The 16,995-nt window shown below is 38.0% G+C and overlaps 1 protein-coding gene across 1 annotated transcript in view; it reads right to left on the bottom strand.

Moving 5' to 3' along the window:
* Positions 1–16,995, bottom strand: part of PRKCE (protein kinase C epsilon) — a 301,961-nt gene that overhangs the window by 56,899 nt on the left and 228,067 nt on the right. The window contains exon 11 of the mRNA XM_013943872.2: positions 128–282. Within this exon, the coding sequence (XP_013799326.1) occupies positions 128–282 (155 nt within the window). The remainder of the gene's footprint in view (positions 1–127; positions 283–16,995) is intronic.

Here is a 16,995-nt window from a genome sequence, read left to right as displayed (position 1 = left end):
CAAAAAAGTTCTATGTAAGCAAATTGGAACAAACAACTAATCTAAATCTGGTTGCTAAGAGACAGAGGACTTCAGCCAAAACCAGCCCTAAGCCTCAAGAATACTTTATTTTTGATCAAAAAAGTACCTGTAGATGACGCCATGTTGATGAAGAAACATGAGTGCTGATGTGACCTCTGCTGCATAAAAGCGGGATCGAGGTTCGTCAAATTTGCGTGAGCGCTGGATTTGAAACATTAGGTCTCCTCCATTTACATATTCCATGACGAAAAAGAGGCGGTCCTGAAATTAATTAAAACAGTGCTATTTAGCTAATTTCTTTTAGTTACACAAAGAACTGCTTGAAGCTACACTTTAGGCGACAGCAGGATTTGCGTCAAGAAATGAAAGAAACAAACGCTACAATTCTGAAAAAGGAAAAGCCGGCAACCAAATAACCAAAAACCTAAAGAGGCTGGGAGAAGAAAAAGTGAGAAATACGAAAAAGGGAAGAGAATCAAAATGTAGTAATAAGCAATAAACACACACACATATATCTGTGCACCCACATATACATAAGGAATTGTAATCAATTTTATATAATAATAGAGATATTTACATGATGCTATTTCTTTTTAAATTTAGCCATAACAATAAAGCGATAATGTCAATTCTGTTAACTACTCAAGGCCTGCCGGACAAATTCCAGGCTTATTATTTCTTCTCTTATCTCTTATCAGCTACTTTGTCCACAAAATATTTTTCCCCAAAATGTAAAAAAGAATCAGAACTGTTAAGCTATAGAAAACAATGTTGCCAATCCTGAACACTCACATATGGTTATTTGAATTGCCTCAAACTCTCATAAGACACTGCAACGTAATTAGGTTATTAAAATATATATTGAGTTCTTTTTATTTACTTCTGATGCTTATCACTTCAAAGTTCAAGTTTTCAAGCTATACTCCATGACAGAGGACTAGAAATAAACTTTGCTTGCAGACAGTAACTGTTTGCAAGTAACCACTAGGTAGCCACCACATTTTGGTGTGTTTAAGAAAAAAACAAAACAAAACAAAACAAATTTAAGCACTCAGTAAAACAGTGAGGCTTGAAAACACTAATAAATTAAATGTGTGCTTGGCATCACATGGCAGGCAGGCCTGTAAGCATCGGACCTAGAAGAAGCCCTCTCCAAATTTCACATAACATTACAGTTTGGTCTGGCCCACAGCATCTGGTGTGCAGGGTTGAAGAAAAAGAGACGAGATGTGGCATTGCTTTGGATGAGCAAAAACAGCAGAAGATGGAAGTTAATTAACCTCCCACCGGTGAATCCAAGCCTGCAGATTACATAGCTTATAGATAGGAGTCCAGAAATTCATAAATGTTTGCTGTTTCTCTTTAATCATCTACTCTAAGACTCAGATTCAAAGCACAGCACTTAAAAATATGCTTAACATTAAGCATGTGCATTTATCCTGCTCATTAAATGCCTAAATGCTATACTTATCAGGGATGTTTCCTGGAGGGGGCTAGAAATGTTTGGCTGACTTCTTACTGATTACAAAAAGAGGATGCAGAAAAAAAAAAAAAGTGCCTTTCCCACCCTACCTTAGAAGCACAGAAACTGCCAGACTGGATCAAATTCAGGATCCAGGTGGACTAGCATTCTGGCACTGACCTCTGTAAAGAACCACTAACAACACTGACATATAGCTGGTAAGGAAAAACTACCAAGAATAGCATCTAAACTTCTGGCTGTATCACATACTCAAAAGAGGGTGGTTTTAGAGCCATGCCTTTGTTCTTTTTGCAATGCTCAATATTACCGATCTGAAACATTCAAAATCATGATGCAGATCTCTCAACATTTTTGTAGGGTTTAAATATCACCTTTGCTTGCTTTAAGCAAAAATACAGGCCTTTGTGTTGTCTCTCCGATTTCTCTCTGGAGCCAATGAGAATTACAGCTTTGCTTTTAGAAGAAAATCTGATCGATCTCAGATGGTCTTATGATTTCAGAAGCTAGAGCTTAAGGATATCACCAAACACAGTCAGTTTTGCAATAAAGTAAATCACAAAACTTAGCTTTTCTAGTCACCAGTGTAGCATAAGAGACTCTTCAGAAGATGCAGGCATTGCCCTCCGTTAGGCTCCTCATCGCTGCCCTATAGACAGAGCGCCTCTGAATGAGTAGTTTTGGTATGACGGTTCCACTGCAACATGATGCCATCTTTACTGTGCCTTAAACTAAAGATACAGTTCAGTTTTCCAAACACAAAAGAGGTTTGGACTGCAGGCCAGGGAGTGTCTTTGATGAACATTTTGCTAAGTTAACTTTTTCTAACATTTACTGAAGTTGAACCATCTTACATTGCTATTTTAACCTTTCCAGAGTCAACAGTCTGGATGCAAGTGGGCAACAACAGGAAAAGGAAGCATCAATTCACATTCCTATGAGCAGCCATACTCATTCCCAACATTGCTACCCTTTTGCTGCACCTATATCACAAGTATAAAATGCTGCTGATGCAAAACGCTTGTGCTATGGCTTACAGGTGTGACCCCCAAGCTGTGGTACACAATCTGCCACCGAGCTGGGAGCTCCTGCTCCCAATGGGGATACTGCTGCCCTTCCCGCTGCCAGTGATGGTGCACAGAAATAAAAAGGCTGCCTTACATGACTTTCTAGATGATGATCATTTTCTAATATATCAGAATATCCATTTCATTACTTTTATATTAAATACTTCCATGTTTGATCCCAACAGAACCAATATTTTTTGTGGCATTCACCAAACACATAATTGCCAATTCTAAATATCAGAAATTGTGTTCCGCTCAAACTCCTACTTCTTTTGTTTTGGTTTAGTTCTTTGTAGGACATTTCCAGTAATGCCAATTGGAAATTAATCTGAATTGTTTAGCAAAATATCACGTCATTAGAGAGCCTGAACAAAAGACTTAGCAGCAGCTCTGTTCCCAGAGTTGGACAGTGCTAAGTCTCCTATTCCCTTTCATATCTTTCTTATTATGCGCATCCCATCCTCAACGGGAAGGAGTATTTCTGTCACATTCTGCAGCTTAGTTGATCATCTCTTCAAAAGTACAGATATTGAAACTTGAATTAACAGCCCTGAGACTGAAATTGCTCTGCTGTTGCATTTTTCTGTTATACAACAATATTTCAAGTTACTTTTCTAGCTTTCCTGGGTGCACATTTCAGTTTCCTAATCAGAATTCACAAGAAAAATTACTCTAAAAGCTCTGCTCTCTGCTCTGCTTATCATGAATTTGGGAGAGGATTGAATTTTTAGAGGAGAAGAATATTAATTCTCAAGCACTAACATGGGATAAACAATGAGATGCACAACATGTACATGCACGGCAGGTGAGTGTTTCAACATTAGAAGATATGATCTTTTTGGATGAAATATACTCAGTTCCTATGAAAACTACTTTTCTAAAAGTCTGGTCTTTTGTTGGTCAAAACAATGACATGACCAGTTGGAACTAGACACAAATTTACAAGAAAAGAGGATGCAAGAGTAGAGAGAATATTTTATCTGTACCACCTGGGACTGGTAAATCCATTTTTCTTTTGATTCTCATAACTTCAGTAACAGAGAAAAACTTTTTGATTTTTTGCTACTTAATCTTTTCTCCCCATATCTTTCATTAAAATTTAACAATCAAAATATAGGTTCCTAACACTATGAAAATATAATTTCTCTCATACTGTATGAACACACACACAGTGACCCAACAAGATCTTTGCGACTTCAATGGGAACAGGATTTCACCCTCAAATAGTAATTGTGAAGCAACTGAACTATGCCTGCTAATATCTTGCTACATATATTTCCAGGATATATTCAAACATGAGAAGTAGGAGAATACAGAGTCAACACCCTAAAAAATTATACATTATTAAGGGACGACATAGTGTTTATTCAGCTAAAAATGAGATACAAGGTATGACTTTATCATTGATTTTGTTCCAAGAGAAAATTGAATGGGTTTGGTTTGGATTGGATTATTTTTGGACTGCGTTTTCATAACATTTGAGAAGTATGTTTTGATGAATAAAATAAATGTAAAGCAGTCCTGGGAACTCTTTAATTACATAAACTGAAATAAAAGGAAAGATCACAAACAAAGGCATTATAGATTAATCCTGTCTTGGCATCTATAAAGCAAAGAAAGTATTGTAAAGTAAGCCAATATGTTTTCTGAAGCAATTAGATTCTTTTACAGGGTTTATTTACTCCCTTAATCGTACCTGCTTTTCCTTGAATTTCTCAAAAGGTATGGTTGAATGAGAATAATTAAAATAATAAATGGAAAGAAAAACAGAACAGAGAGTATGGGTAAGGGATTTTAAAATTGAAGAGGACATGGAGTAAACATGGAAGTCAAGACAAAAGAAAAGTTCAACTTTACTCTGTATTTCCGTAGTATTTTCTGACTTTGACTTTAACTAGTATATTGGAATGGATAACTGCCTGTCTTTAAACCTCTGTTTTCCAATATCACCTCTTGACTTTCTTTAAGATACTCTCCTGAATGCTTTATGTTGTCTCCAAAAAACTGGACTCCAAAAGCATCCTTTCTTCTGGTCTCTGTCCCTACCACTATCTGGAGAAGCATACTTGTCACTTAAACTAGAAACCTAGTTTCATCTTCTCTCTTATTCTACTCCTTTAATTGTGACCAAATCTTGGTTTTCATCCTCCTTGATACTTAAAATAGCCATGTTTCAGCTCTATAGCAAATGCTTCTGACTAAGCCTTTACTCTTCATTCTGATTATTACGATTGCCTTCCCTCTTCAAAACTACTTCCTCCAATTTTGGGGTTTATTTATATATGTTTTGTTAACATAAGCCTATATATTATGCATTCCATCCTCCTTCTTTATATTTCCTTCGTTTCAGATTTTATGAGTTCCAATGGATAGAGCTTCTACCTTTTATTTCTTCCACAATAATGTACGAGTCTTTAACTAGGAAAAGTGGGGTGAGTTCCAAAAATATTAATAGTAATAAACTTTTAGGACATAACAGAATCAATCCAGTTCCTTACTGTGGAGGTGTGATTAATGACCAAGAACTTCCTACTAGTAAGACCAGATAATCTTGCCAATCAGTTTTGATTCAACAGATGACCCTAAACATCACTGTCTATCAGTTGTTTAGATGTGGAATGATAGCATTGTTGAGGAACAAGCTTCCATGTAAACCCTGTATGAAAGCTTAGACGCGGAACGACTTTGATGTATTGTTTACATTAATTACTGTGTAGCCCTTTTTACAGATTTTTTTAAATTGTTATCACTCATTAATCCGCCTGTCCTTTGTTTGCTTTCTAATTAAAATCTCACTAACATTAGATTGCAGCTTGAAGACAATGCATTAACAGACATAAGGCTGGGTACAATTACACTGACGATCTGAAGAGTGCCAACTTTTTATTTTCTTTCCAATCAGTTCTATAAGCTGGGGGACCCAGTATGCAGTTCAGCACAGCCTCATTATTGAAATTTTACAAAACAAAAATAAATTGTGCAATCTATCTCCCACTTTTAAATCTGAGATGTGCACCTATGCTATTAAGCCAGGGAGCGAATCTTTCCACTACTGCTTTTTGTCTCTCAGATCTACCCACACAACACTCTAAAGCAGAGAATTCAGGAAAGGCTTCAAACATTCACTCCTCAAGCAAAATTCACAATTGATAAGACTTATCAGCCTACTCCAACTACCATTTTTTCCTTCTTTTATGTTTCTCATACAATTGGGTGTGAATAAATTCTTCCTGATTCTCATTAGTTCCCTACACTAAGGGCTAAGTTCTTTGTGTGAATAGACTTTTTTTCTCCCAAACAATTTCAGAAAGTCATATTTGAATTAGATTTCTCCAGACGTTACTAAAAATATTAGGGAAACTAAAACGTGTATTAAATACAGGCAAATTTAAACATGAAATACTTCATATTGTAATAGAGTAGTCACATAATGGAATAAGTTTTGTTACTAAATATTTTACCCCCCCCCCCCCAAAAAAAAAGTCAAAGTTGTAACTTTTATTGCACAAGAAGTCAGATTAATACATCACAACCTTGGTATGCTGTGTAAGATGATATTTTATTCATATCATGCATGTATGAAATTCTTTTCCAACTAGTACAAAACTGTGATTACTTAAGTCTATTTAAACAGGATGCTCAAACAGTTTGTTTAAAATTACCTAAAACTGCAGCAACTATTCCACCCCTTAGAACTTGAATAAACATTTCCTGCTTCTGATGGAAATTGTACAGGCACGCTGTACACAAAACTAAACGAAAGCCTTCAACACCCAGAGCAGAAGACTAACCAGAACCGTAAATTCACCTTTCACAATCCCAGCATTAGGAAGGACAAATACAAAAACAAAAGAAATACTAGATATAACATTAATCAAAATAACAAAAAGCCCTCTCCTGTTCATGTGATTCCTTTTGAAGTTTACAGTAACAATCTTCAACAAGAGACTATGACAGGTTATCTGTCTCTGGTTTCAGTGTTTATACTCAAGGCTAATTGTGGTGTTTTTTCCTGTTTTGTAGCAATGTTTTCATGGAATTCAAAATAAAATGAGAATAATTTCTGCGAATCCCACATTTCTTGGAATAAATGCCCTGTATATAGGAACTGCTATTTTAAACTTGACAAGGACTGTAAATTTGGGATATTTTCATCTTCCACTTAAAAAAACACACATATGCATGCATTCAAATGTTGTATTGAAGGTATTTTCTGTCAACCAGACACTTCAAATTTCTCTCAAGTAGGTGAGTGTTATCGCCAGGGGCTCATTGCTCAGTTTTACTCAGCTTTGCCCAGTATTCAATTCTGAATCTGGCTTTTTGCCCTTGAAAGAAAGGACGACCTCAAAGTTAAGATATTGATTTGAGGTTCAGAGAACCACACAAAATAGGATAAAGGAGCCTTGCAAGGTCATCTGGTGTACTCCACTGCTGACAGGCAGGATCAGTGGCACCTAAGCCAAGGGGAACTAATTGTTTCAATGCTATGAGCCTGCCTCTCTCTGGGCAGTCAGGCAGGGATATAATTGGGAACCTGCACAGCCCTGCTGCATGGACTCCATTTGGTCCACAAAGACCTAGAAGCAGAAGTAACATGTCTCTACTGGTCTGGCCTAATGGAGGGAAAATGGGTTTGTGTGCACTGCATTGTAAGGGGGTCTTCACTGTGCCAGAAATGCTCTGTTCCCTTCTCAGTCCTCTTGTCAGCAGCAGAAGCCAGCAATGAGCAGTATTCCTTGAACATCTTCTGCCTCGCTGGCCGAAAAAATACACAGGTATCCAGAAATTGCATCAATTCCTGAAATTAATCTGATTAGCTTAAAAACCATCACCGATAAGAATTTTTAAACTTTCATTGGCAGTCTGTTTCAGTACTCAAGAAAATACCATCAGAAACACTTCTCACTGCTGCAGATTAATTGCATTACTGTTTGTGCTCACCTTAGTCATAATGTCAATTCCTAGCTGTGCCACATGCTATATATTAACTTCAGAGAATTACTTTGGTGTTTTGTACCTTGGCTTCTCATGTATAAAACAGGTTACTAATTTTTCTTGATTTTACAAAACTGCTTACATAGTATTTCTACTCTGTTTGTAGAGAGCTCAGATATTATGTCAACTGAGAGTGTGCAGAATAAAAACCATTTTAAAATTCTTGAATAGGGTCTCAGGGATAGCTGGCCCTCTTTGAAACAGTGAAGTAATTCTTTTCTAGAAACACTCTCCACCCCATCATGCCAAACCTCGTAAAGGCAAGAAAAAGCTGCAAACTGATTAGTTTCCAAAACAATGCTTTTGGAGGTAGCACAGAGCATCTCATAACCTTTACACCACATTACTGTAAAGACTTGCATCATAGCATTTACCAAACTATAATGTGACTCGCTGGAATAGGGTTTTTAAGCAAGATGTTTGTTTGAGATCTCTAATCTTCATAAAGCAGATCTGGTATGTGGCTTTTGTCTTGGAAGATTTTGTTGCCTCCCTGTGAAATACCAAATTGACATTAGAACAGAACGCAGGTTTAGCATGTTTTTCACGCCTCTAACGCATCCTGTACCACTGTTCAAGAAGAAAGATATGGTTAGTGTATATATGATGATCAGATAAACAAGTGGAATGTGGGTGGGCAACCTATTATGTACTGGCAGTAAGTCACAGAATTAGGGAAAATGCAACTTATGATTCAAAGCAAGAAATGTTGGCCAGGACCTTACGGAAAGCACCTATTCTTTTCAAAAAATGTCAAGAGATGATTAGGTTTTACCTGGATTGGCATTCAAGAAGGAAATCTGGCTTAATGTTTTTTTTCCAAAGACTGATCCAAACTGCCCAAAATGAGGAGAAGTCCGCTTGGCTGAAACTTCAGACAAGGATGATAACATCGTAAAGAATGAAAAAATGCACCATTTGGGTACCCCCTTAGCATTAACACTTTTATAAAATTTTAGTTGACTGTTTCAAGTGTTTAAACAGTCACATATTACTGTGGCCAGCAAGACTGACTGACTTCAATATTGCAATTGAAATGTACAGGTCCTCATCTGCATTATAAGTTTCGGAACATGCTATGGATATGAATAAAACTGGCACCCTAGAATCTGGAACTAACTACCAACCATATACATCAGAATAACTGATGAAGGCTAAGTCTCTTTCATGGAGCTTTTTCCTGTGTAAATTACAAATTACAAATACCTTATGTATTTATAATACAATCTTCCTACTATTTTTCCAGATAAGTAATTCTGTCTGGATACTATTTTGACTGAATTTACTATGGAATGGATTAGATAGTGTATCAGGCTCATAATAGGTCAAGTAAAACGAAAATATGCTTCAAAATTCATTAATCTTGTTTTAAAAAAAGATGAAGTTTAGACTAACTCAAAGTAGCACAGAAATATCAGGTAGAGAGTTGTAAACTTGTTCCCCTGACTTCCATCTTGTTACTTTGTTAGTGAGAATATGAGGTAAAATTTAAGCTCTGCTTAAGTCTCTTGAACAGACCAAAATTTCATAGTAAGTCTAAAATAGTCACATGAATATAAATATTTTATTTTTATAGCTACTTCCTTTTTTCTAAAAAAAAACCCCAAACCATTTTGTTCTTGTTCTTCTCTGTCAGTAATGAATACTAAGTTTTCTGCCTATGTGAATGTTTTCTGTGACACAGTATCTAATGTTCTGAAGCAAAACCCACAGGGGTTAGTGATGAGATTCTTGTTAACTCAGATGTGATTTAGATCAATATTATATTTTAATGCTGTAATATAAGGAATTTGTTAGGCCAGGGCATGCAGTGAAGGCACAGAACAAGTTATATGCACTGCCATTTCATCAACTTGATCCCCTATGGTTTAACATTAGAAATGAACTGAAAGACTGTCAGTTTTGGGAAAATCTTTAACCCCAAATGCCAAATTAGTCTGGAGAGAAACATGTTCTGTGGTCACTGGACTTTTCTGGGAGTTGATGAAAATCTTCCAGTCTCTGCCCCAAGCTGCAGTGCTGGTAGTCACATGCTCCCCAGCGAGCTCAGGGGGGGATGGTTGCTCCTGCCTCCCTGTAAGCCAAGGCAAGCCCCCAGAGCAGGGACCCTCATCTTGCAGGTCTGCCAGACGGTGTGCCAGCTCGTGTAATCACCTTTTTGTGCCCTTCTTCTTACACAAGAGAGAAACATAACTGGAATCCTCTGCAGAAATGGCATGTTTTGTAGTTCTAGTCACTTCAAAAGGGGTATCAAGTAGGAAAAGCTTTTCAGGCCATTTCCCTAATACCTTCATTTGATGACAGATAAGCTGTGAAAAGGGCCTTTTATGAAATTCTTTGATCTCATTTTCTTTCAGTGTTGTTTGGAAAAAAGAACAGTTCTGGTGAGATAATTTTAAAGACCTCTCATTTAATGGCCTGATGCACATGGCAGAAAATTATATCAAGCCTGCAAAATGTTATTATGCAGAAAATGTTACAATGTGCAGGCAGCTATTAATATTCCTTTGTTCTGATTCTTATAGGAAAAATATAAACACTGGCTTCCAGTTATAACCATGTAGTTTTTGAAGGTACTTTAGAACAGAAAAAAACAACTTTTAACTTGATTATATTTTACTGAGGAGCTTAGATGAAGATGGCACATGTCCTAGGAGGCTCCTCAGCCCCTGGGCTGATTCTGGAACCTTTCTTGTCTTCATAAGCCCTGTTTCCTTATGCCACCTGGGGACCTAGACTGTTTTTTTTGAGTGCACAGGGAAATCATCAGCAGGCACACAATTAGTGGAGAGCTCTGTGTGGAATGCAGCCCCTCAGCCCAGCACCTCTCTCACGAGAAGTAAAGGAACCTACTCAAAGAAAATAATGAAAATGGTGGGACAAAATACGCATCCTGCAAACATTCTCTGAGAAATTATCCCTTCGTGCTGCAAAACTTACTAGAAGTAATTAAATGAATGGGAAATGCAGTGATGATATATTGCAAAAGTGATTTTTTGTTTCAAGGACTGAAATCAACTGACTGGAATGCAAAAGAATTCTTCTCAGATCTAGGAACCCATGAGTCACGATCCAGAAGGAAACCAAAATGTCTTTATCACTGAGTTATTTGTAGAAAAGCTACCCAGACAAGGAAGCCTGCTGAGATCTGATTTCCAGTTAAGCATATCAGGACAAGCCATACTGAAGCAAAATGGGTACTACTGTAGGAATATACAGGCATATTTTTTGCTTAATTTTCATTAACCATTTACATTTTCAGAATTAGAATTTCACATAGGAGATCACTAAACAGCTAAAATCTTTATAAGAAAAGAAAGCACAGATGTATAGAACTTTCCTCTCTCCTCATGCAAGAACAGTTTTTTGCCATCGCTCCAGTCTGTGAAAGGAGAGGTGTCCTGCATTATAGAATTTGGCTTTGGAGAAAACCTGCCTCTTCTTCTAGCTCAAAATTGTACTTCTCCTTGAACAGAGTAGTAGACTCTGTAGAAGGAAAGGAGACAATGTAAAATAGTAAAGAAGCTATTGAAAATTAGTTCACACAATTCATTTGATGTATTGTATTGTAAATTCACCTGGCTAACAGAAGCTTGACATAAACATTAGTGCATTTGCTGAGAAAAAAGTAAAGCAGAATTCTCCAAAAACTTTCAAGCTTCTTTCCCTGTAATGTGGAGACAGACTTTGGAAAACCGTGTTGCACTAGTGCCAACTTGTACGCGTACTGTCTAGATATTCCATTTATTATGGTCTGCTGTGTTACACTAAAATTTGCCTCCAGATATTCTTTAGTGTTTTAAATTCTTATTTCTGCCTAAGCAAAAAAGGTGGGGGGTGTGGGTGAAAAGAGAAGTACTCCCCTCATGTGATTTCTGTTCTGAAGGGGAATCACAAAATGAAACTCAGTAAACTTCAAGTATGAGCCTTAAATAAGGGCTTTTACCAGTTTCTCAATACAAGTTTCTTATTCTTCAGAGCCAATAATCTTCCACCCCCTAGCTGGCTAGCATCTCCCCTGTAGTCATCAATAAGTCATTCATAATTAAGGTTCCCACCAGAGCATCCCTTTGCATGTTCTTCACACTTGCGTATTTCTATAACTAACGCAATCATTTTGATCTAAGCAAAAAAGGATAAGATTATTCACTAACCCACCTACTCTAGTACACAGTATTTTGTATTCAGTGATTATACGCAAGTCAGAACACAATGAAACATTCTCTGGCCTTGTTTTAGGACCTGATTTTGTAACTTTATTCATCAGATCACGCCGCTGACTCCTATGGGACATTTTGCGAGATTAAGCAGTAAGGAATTGGCTCATTTATACTTTTAAAAAGTCTGCAGTGGGGGAGGAGAGGGAATCCTGTGCTCCATTCAAAAGAAGCAGATGAATGAAATCTTTGGCAACATACAGATGTTCACTAGCAGAGAAACAGCTCTTCTCTATTATGTGAAGTGTTTCAATAATGTTCCCACGTACTTATAAACAAAGGTCAGCCAGTGACAACAGTTGGTTCTAGCTTGACAACACAGCAAGAAACTTCTACTGCACTGTGATCATCCGGATGGAAAATTTATGAGATACTGTCACATCAGTTCACCAACTATGCCCTGGATGCCAGAAATAATTTATATTCTACAGTTTACTTGATAAAAAAATTAGTTCTATTTGTACTACCAAAATCTTGTTGAGATTTAAAAGTCCCTTAAAATGAAACATTAACATGAGTAACTGTCTGTCTCCATTCACATGAAAGAAAAAAATAAAACAACATAGTATTATTTCACAGTCTTTACTAAACAACTTTCTTTCGGGGAACTCAGCTGAGCCAGAACAAAATAATTATGACAGCAAAAAAAGATGTGTTGTTATAATTTAAGAAATGTTTCCATTCAGAAATATCTAATTCCAACTTTTTCTTCAGGACCCTCATACAATTACTCTTTTCTTGCGGCTATTAATTTGTAATACCCTTCTGAAAGTAACAAGGCTAACACTGACAGTCACGTTAACATGCTGACACACATATCCTCAAATTCTGGCTCAGTAACTTCATACGGTATACATAAGAACTAAAGAAATATGTTGAGCTCAAATGTATACTACTATTAGTTGTAATATAATACCATTACAAGACCTAGTGACAGACCAACTTTCCACTGCACTTCACCAGACACTGCATGTAGAAATACAGACTGAAAGGTCCTCTGCACAGGGACTCAGTATAAGGCAAGAAGGGGTAGAGTTGGGAGGGAAACAGTGAGAAAATTAGTTAAAACAACACTAAGGGAAGTGCTTGCAGAGTACATGCTGCCTAACCAGAGCTAGCAGCAGCTCTCGCTGCAGGTGGTGCACTGCCGAAGCCTCAAGCAACCACTTCACTTTGCACCAAGTCCTTCTCCAAGCTCCAGGGAGTGCAGATGCTATGACCCACTTTGTAGGGGTGCCTAGCCTGCTTTCCATATAGAAAGCTTCATTGTGTTGACTGCAGTAAAGAAATAATAAACTCACAAACTGCTTGAGAATTGTACCCTTTGCTCAGAGAGGACAACACAAAATTATCACTGAGGCAGGCTATTTGGGAAGAAGCCTAAAAGACCTGCTGCTAATCTCATGGCTGGTGCAAGGCCGAACACAAAACTGTGTCTTTTCTGCATCTCATCTTACACTACCTTTCTTACTCCTAGGCTGGCCTAGGTAGCAGTTAGGGTAACAGCTTAATTAGATGGTAATAATACAGATTAACACAGAGGATTTCAAGATTTTCAGTGCTTTTCCTTGAACCTCTGCATGGAAATATGACAACACCAAAATTTCCCCGTCACACGGAGATGGAGGTTGTATGAACAGCAGCTTATGGGCAGAGCTTTCACCCTGGCTAAAATATTCTGAACAAACCCATGCACAGCCGCTGTTGCTAAGCAGATGCCAGATAACCTGCTCTACTACAGAGCAGGTGCCAGAGAGGGAAGCTTAACCTTCATTTGTTCTCTGTTGTGTTCCTTGTACCCACCACTACTATACCCACAAACTCAGCGTTTCCTGCTTTTATAAGCTCCCATAACAAAAAAACCCCAAAAAAACAACAAAAAAAGGAAGAATGAAATCATAACAATAAACAGAAATAATCTTAAACACTAAAAAAGTTAACATTTAACACAATTAATACACATTCAAATAAATACGCCCGCTTTAAATAAATTCCACTTTCGATAGATTCCTCAGTTACTTTAAACTAATGCACACACAGATTCTCTGATTCAGCAGACGGTAGGAGACCAATCTACTGCATGAAACTATACAGAGAGATAAGGGCCGTGACTGACTACCTCAGTGTCAGACTTCCTCCTCAGCTGAGCACAGCCATGTTTTGTAGCCCCAACTTTAGCATTTAACCCTCCTGGCACTCTCACAAGTGCTAACGACAGCGTCAGGGCCCTGAGGGCATGGACAGGCCTCACCCCACCGCGCCCACGGGTAACCTGAACTGCGCCCACAGGTACCCTGAAGGGTGACTGAGTTTATGTCCTTCAGAGGAAGGCAAGCGGTGCTTGGTCCAGTGTGATCCCTGGGAAATTTCGGTAAGGGAACATTATCTACACGAAGCACAGGTTGTCCCCGCAGGTCTTGATCTCTAGCCAAGCTGCTTATGAGGAAGAAAGGTGGCGGTGTGGAGGGAGAGCTACCTTGGCTAATTATGGAGATGGCAAGGGCCTCGCAGGTTATATACGAAGCCTTTGCTCTGGACTGAGTAAGGCTGAACTCCGAGCGATACAAGACCCAGTAGAACGTTAGTAGGTTTTAAAACTAGGACCAAGTTTTCCCTGAAACAACAAGTGGGGACATTAAGTGATGGTATTACAACATTATCCACAGTCACTTGGTAGGGATATGCTAAACATTTTGCATTCTGCTCTAAGGAGCAGAATCAGATTTGAAAACAGTCTGGAAGCCATGAATGGATACACTGGGTACCTCTGGTCTGTGCAAAGCTTTTTTTAAGGTCAGATTTGCACCTGCTGCCTGGAGTAGCATATGTCTACTGCCTGCAGGCTGGATATATTCATTATTAGACATCTTCAGTACATATTGAAGCATAGGTAATTTGAAACATTGGTCCTGTGACTACATGCTTGTATGTGTAAATACCTACACATTTTGGATATATATTTCTCTTTTTGCTGAGATGTCTAAACCAAGTTAAGCTTGTCTGCCAGCTGCTCAATGAAATTCCATCTTCTTGTGGCAGGACAGTGTTTTGATACACAGCAAACACAGACTTCAACTTATCTGCTGTGTCTATAGTCTTTTTAAATTATCTAAAAATCTGCTTCTTTGATTTGTTCTTTAGCTGGTTAAAGGTTAAAAAACTTTACAGAACACAGCATTTATTGCAACATCAAAGATGATTACAGAATAGCCTGGCAGTTTACTTCTCTGGAGAATGCCCATAAAAAAGAAAGATGTGTGCATCAGGAATTTGCAGAATGTGTTTCACTGTAAGATAGACTGAAAAAGGAATGTACATGTGCATGAATACAGTGAAGTTCTTATTTTGACAGTTACTGAAATAGCTTAAGTAGTACCATTTTTTCATAAGCTAGGAAGAAAGATGTTTCCATAAAATATTTAAAGAGATGATAGAATGATCCAGTTCAGGAAAGTTTAATGGTAGTTTAAATAGAAAATGTAACATGATTCAAAGCTCATGAGAGAAATTATGAGGTGGAAACATTCAATTTACACTAGATTCTTGGTATTGTTACTGTCACAAAACTTTCAGCCATCTGGTGACATCATAAGGAGATAATGCTACCAAGTGGATGGAACAAGTTAACCTCAGAAATGAAGCCCCGGCCATCACTCACGAAGATTGGTAAACATTCCTTGCGCAACAATTTTGCTAAGTCTTTGCATTAAAACCCCTCAAAACTGTTTTTTATTTATTTATCTTAAAGAAATAAGGGGTTAGTATCAACTCAAGTTCATAACAACTCCTATTTGCAATAATATGTGCAGGACTACTAGAATGGGAAGTCCACTGCACAAAGAACTGCAATTTCTCTCTCCCAAAATAAGAGCCTCAAGACAAATGATACAAGACAAACGATACAAAATGAGGAACTATCACCCAGGACAGTGACACAGTGTAAATGGTTCAGCTTAAATCCTGCACTACAGCCTCTACCCATTGTGCTGTACCATACCCCAATGCCAGCTTAAAGATACACTTCACCAGAACCACCTGTGAGGACAACTGCCCCCGTCTACCTGTGTGTGTGTGTGTGTGTGTGTGTGCACGCGTGTGCACGTGCGTATGTGTGCGTGTAATCCTACACTGGAAATAAAAAAATTCTCTTGAATGACATTGGTCAAAGAATTTTTTGAGGTCCATTTCTATATCTGTAAAATAATGCTGATAGCATCACTCCTAGTCTGAATGAAAACTCAGGAATACTTGTGAGGTGGTCCAACACACATGGACAAGCACAACAGAAAGGGCAATAAACTCTATGTGGGAGGAAAGACTTTTTAAGAATGTGCACTTTTCATCTGAAGCAGGTGACTATGGGTAGCAAAAGAAATGTTCTTAGTATCAGCTGCAAGAAGTAGCTGGGGAAATGCAGGTGAAGAGGGAAGACTGCACAAGTCGCACAGTGTAACATCACATCTGGATAAAATAAGGCAAGAGTGAGGAAAAGAGGAAGAGAGGGATTTTTCTGGAGAGAATTTCTTTAAGATTAGAGGAATTGGTCTAAGAGAAACTTAATACAGGAGTATAGCTACTTCATCTGACAGATTCTTAACAAATCAACATTTTATTACTATTACTACATTTTATTACTACAAAAAATTTTCATTTTATGGTGGTCCTCTCCAAAGATCAGTGCTGAGCTCAGTTTTATTCAACCTCTTTATCAATGGCTTGGAGAAGGGAGTGAAATCTGTCAGTCTGTGTATCATACTAAGTTCTTTCAGTCAAATGCTGTGCTGATGGTAAGGAACTCCAAAAAGGACTTCTCAGACTGGGCAGGCAAAAGGTGGCTGTGGAGCTTCAGTATAGATAAATGTAATGGAAACAAACTTTTCCTCTAGGGGAAAACATCTGACACCACATCTACATGATGCTGAACTTGGAACTGAGAGTTACAACTCTGGCGAAACATCTTGGTGTTATTTTTGACAGTTCTCTCTATCATTGGCTCAAAGTGCAGGAGCACTCAAAAAAAGCCAACAAAATGCTGGGTACCATCAGGATAGAAACTGAGAAAAAGATTGAGGGTGCCATTCTACTACTACATAAAGCTTTGGTGTCTCCACATCTTGAGTACTGTGTGCAGTTCTGGCCTCCACAACTCAAGAAGGATGTGGTGGAGGTAAACAGGGTACAGAGGAGGGTGACCCCAAAGCAGGGATGAAAT

This window comes from Apteryx mantelli, chromosome 3, assembly GCF_036417845.1.
Source record: "Apteryx mantelli isolate bAptMan1 chromosome 3, bAptMan1.hap1, whole genome shotgun sequence".
NCBI classification, from domain to species: domain Eukaryota; kingdom Metazoa; phylum Chordata; class Aves; order Apterygiformes; family Apterygidae; genus Apteryx; species Apteryx mantelli.
The sequence above is the reverse complement of the archived record's forward strand: the minus strand, read 5'-3'. Positions and strand labels throughout refer to the sequence as shown.